At 43.4% G+C, this 4,234-nt stretch overlaps 1 protein-coding gene across 1 annotated transcript in view; it reads right to left on the bottom strand.

Moving 5' to 3' along the window:
- The window catches only part of rnpepl1 (arginyl aminopeptidase like 1), a 10,766-nt gene extending 8,929 nt beyond the window's left edge, over positions 1 to 1,837 (bottom strand). The window contains exons 1-3 of the mRNA XM_070906168.1: positions 990 to 1,837; positions 681 to 821; positions 1 to 64 (exon numbers count right to left, since the gene is read on the bottom strand). The exon at positions 1 to 64 is cut by the window's left edge and continues 88 nt beyond it. Of these exons, the coding sequence (XP_070762269.1) occupies positions 1 to 64; positions 681 to 821; positions 990 to 1,481 (697 nt within the window). The 5' untranslated portion in view covers positions 1,482 to 1,837. The remainder of the gene's footprint in view (positions 65 to 680; positions 822 to 989) is intronic.
- Between the last annotated feature and the right edge of the window lie 2,397 nt (positions 1,838 to 4,234).

Below are 4,234 nucleotides of genomic sequence, written 5' to 3'. Positions count from 1 at the left end.
CCCGGTCCTGTTTGGAGTACGAGCTCTGAGATGCACTCATCAGAACAGTCACTCCATCTGGAACCTGAAGAAGAAGAAGAAGCAGAAGAAGAAGCAGAAGAAGCAGAAGACGAAGCAGAAGCAGAAGAAGCAGAAGAAGAAGCAGAAGACGACGACGACAGATGATCATGTCTTCAGTTTCATCTGATGGCTTTTCCTTCCGATTCATCTTTACTCTCCTTGTTTTAAGAGCGTCTGTCTCTGCTGATCTAATCTGACTGAATAAGAGCTCATCTGATCTAATTCAAGTTCAGAAGAGTTCACAGGACGTCGGACCCTCCAGACCTCCTGATCAGAGGTCAGATACACACATACGTTTGTTTTTATATGTAGACATGATCTCTCTGCAGTCCTCTGCTTCTCTCTGCTTACAAACTACAACAGATAAAATCTCCAGTTTTTCATTAATAGACTCTTGTAATAATACAATAATAATTATTATTATTATAATAATGTAATACAAATCCAGGTGTGTGTAGGTGACAGAGTGTCTGTGTACTTTTCATCTTTCACAACATTTGGAGTTAACGTGCAAACAAATAAATCAAAAGTGTCTAGGTCACCCAGCAGGGGCTGACACAGTGCAGGTGTGTGTGTGAGGGTGAGGGGTCAGGGGTCAGGGGTCAGGGGTCAGGACTCACCCTGACAGTAGCGGTGTATGTGCTCTTGACAGCAGGTGTGTCGAAGCAGGGGAAGAAGGAGCGATTACACACCGAGTGACCCTGAGTGAAGACCAGAGGACGAGACTGACCACAGGTCAGCTCAGAGTCCAACCACCAGATCTGTGAACACACAAACACGCACGCACACACACACACACACAGTTAATGTTTTTATAAGCTGAACTCTTACAAACTGAAAGATGAATCGGTCAATAGAGGAAATCATCAGCAGATTAACCAATAACCAAATAGTCGTTATTTGCAGTGCTGGTATTCTGGACTCCTTACGGCCGGTCCGTCTGTGGTGGTGTAGCGGACTGTGATCTGGATCAGTCGGCCTGGTTTCACGGCTGCCGTCGGCAGGCTGATGTTCAGTGAGGAGCCATAATCTGTGAATGGGTCGACCCGGTATGTGAGGGAGATGGGCTCCTCCTGTCCAGCCCCGGGGACCTTACAGTCTATGGAGTGGATGAGGAGGGAGGAGTGGGAGTCCAGGATCAGGGTGTGGACCCCCGGCTGGACCGGGACCAGGTCCAGAACCAACCAGCCGCTCATCTCCTTCACAGCAAAGTTTAGCCGCATGTCCAGGTGGAAGTGTCGCAGCTGGAAGCAGCGGAAGTTAGACGCCGACGCCACGTCCACCAGGGGGCACCGCGGGGTCCCAGGACCCGGACCTGCTGAGTGCTGACTGGAGTCCCTGACACACCGGGCTCCAGAGATTGGCAGGGATTTACGGCAGCAGCAAAGTGAGGTGGGAGTCTGGTGGAGCTCTGCCATCATGAGCTAAACCTGGCTGGGACTGAACCCTGCATAGACCTGGACTAACTGCATCAAAGACCAAAAGTGGAACAAAAACCACTTTAAACTTCAGAACCAACACAGACTGTCTTCACAAGGACAGGAAGTCCTTTATTTGAACCAGAAATGAACAACAAGGACATGTGTTTAAACCAGGGACTACCTGCCTCTAGACCCCGCTGAAACTGAGAGAGACTACATTTATAACCTGGTTTTGCACAGGAGTAGTTCACAGTTTCCAACCAAACCACAAGCATCTATGTAAGCCAGGCCGAACTACACTTGAAACCCCATTAACCAAAAGTGTAACTGAGCTTCAAACGAAATCAAGACCAGCTATGAACACTGATAAGGACACTTAAATCAAGAACTGTGTTTAACCCGGGACTAGCTGCTTCTAGACCCACAGTAAATCCAGGACACAACACAATTTAACACAAGACTGGTTTACCAGACTGGTTTTAGCTCAGGACTTAGTTTGAAATCAATTGAACTCAGACCACATTTAAATCCAGTTTTAAAACAGAGACTGAGGCCAGCCTGCATCCAAACCCATTAAACAAAACTAGATGGGAAATAAACACTAATAAGGACACTTGTGAGCCATAACTGAGCTTAAACCCAGGACTACTGCCTCTAGACCACACTAAAGCCAGTGCACAACACAGGACCTGGGACTACCTAGTTCTAGACCCCCACTTAGATTTATAGTCCTGTCTAACACTGGACAAGTTGGCAAAATTGAAGTCTGACAACATTTAAAGCCTGATTTTAGCACAATTTTTACCAAACTTAATCTATATTTAAACCCAGTTTAAAGACTGACTGCATTCAACCCTCTATGTAAACCAGACCAAACTGCATTCAAAAACTTACCAAGTCCAAAGTCAAACTGACCACAAAACACTAAATATAACTCGCTATAAACACCAAAAAGGACATTTGAATTGAGTTCAACCCTCTCAACTCGACATTTAAACCTCAATTCAACCAAACTCAAACTACATTTAAACCCAGTTTTAGCCGAAGCTAGCTACTTTGTAAATTAGCACCTTTAGCTTTAAGTGAGTTCACCAAACTAGCTTTAAAAAACAGGCACTTTAACAGACGAAGACAATGTCGAAGTAAGAGGTCAAAAAAGCGACAGCGTTAACTAATTTAACTAACCTGGTTAGCAGAGCAGGCTAATTAGCTGGGAGTCTAATTAGCATTAGCAACAGAGAGCGCATTATTAGTGGTTTGTGAACAAATAGTCTATGTAAAATCCATCAGGACCAAAAGCAGAAGAACCAGACAAACACCGGCTTCTCATGTGAACTCATCCCGGATCTCTGCTCTGTGTCCCGGACACTGAATCCAGATACCCCCGGTGCGGTTTAACGTTAGCTGGCGGTGAGCTGTGTGTCCGTGTTATGGAGGAGAGATGAGGAGATAGAGGAAGGAGAGTTTTATCAAACAAAGACACAGAAGACAACAGAGGAGAAATGAGAGGACAGAGGCGGCTCTGCTCCGGACAAAACAGGAAGTAACAACAGCAGGAAAAGTTTCTGCAAGCCGGAGGGGGGCGCTGTGGAGCCAGTCACAGCAGCAGGTCAAAGGTCACCATTCATTCGTTCATTCATCATTTAATCTCATTAACTAATACAGAAAACAGACGAAGACATGATCATACAATGCAGGACGTAGAAGCGTTTAAAAACAACAAATGTTTAAATTACAATGAAATCATTAAAATGATAAATAAATAAATAAACTGTAACAGATTAATCATCAGGGGAGGCTAAAAAAAACACAGAAAACTAACAGGAACTTAACAAAACATATTTACCCAATACAATATAAAATTAATAACATCCAGCAAATGTGTGTCCAGATTAATATTTGAAACAAAACTATGTCAGGATATTTAAATGGAAGATTTGAATTGTCTTCAGTTTCCACTGTGAAGAACAACCTCACCAATAGATATAAATACCAACACTTAGGTTTGGTCTTTTAGGTTCCCACCTCCTCCAGCAGGTCTGAGATCAGCACTGAGCTGATGTATTCTTCATTCATCTCTTTGTGGTTAATTTCTTCTTCATTCCCCAGATGCAGGCGATGATCCGATGATGGAAGGAAACTCCGCTGATACTGACTTTTCACATAATATTGTTTATTTGCATCAAAGATCAGGATCAACAGGCATGCGGATCTAGACCTGTACAGCACCCGTAGCCGAATCAGTACTGCTGCCTCGAACACTGTTCAAACTCGTCTTTTATACATTTAGGCATACAGGGGTCCTACTATAACACATGAGTCTGTAAACTTCTGTTTCCAATCTAGGGGTCAGGAAAAGAGACCTCTCAGAATGACCTTTCACATACCAAGGAAGACCACATCCAAACAATAATGAATCTTATCAGTATGGGGCCCCAACATCTGCTAGTTGTTTACCTGGAACATTGCATACGTGGCAACTTTGTATTGCATATCATTTTATGAAAAGACTACTTTTATGATTAGTATCAAATAATACACATCATCTTTAAGTAAAGAACAGTCCTTTACAGATCACAGGACATGAACAGTAAACATATCTGAGGTCAGATACAGATGGTCAGACAGCTGTGCAGGTTACTTAAATCAGATCTGTGTGTTTTTATTTGATCAAGTTAAGATTCAAGTTGTTCCACCTCAACAGTCGATGTGAAACCTTCATATATCGCAGTAACATCAGGATGAACACAAAC

This window comes from Enoplosus armatus, chromosome 5 (assembly GCF_043641665.1).
Source record: "Enoplosus armatus isolate fEnoArm2 chromosome 5, fEnoArm2.hap1, whole genome shotgun sequence".
In the NCBI taxonomy this organism is placed as follows: domain Eukaryota; kingdom Metazoa; phylum Chordata; class Actinopteri; order Centrarchiformes; family Enoplosidae; genus Enoplosus; species Enoplosus armatus.
This window is presented reverse-complemented; position numbering and strand designations above follow the sequence as displayed.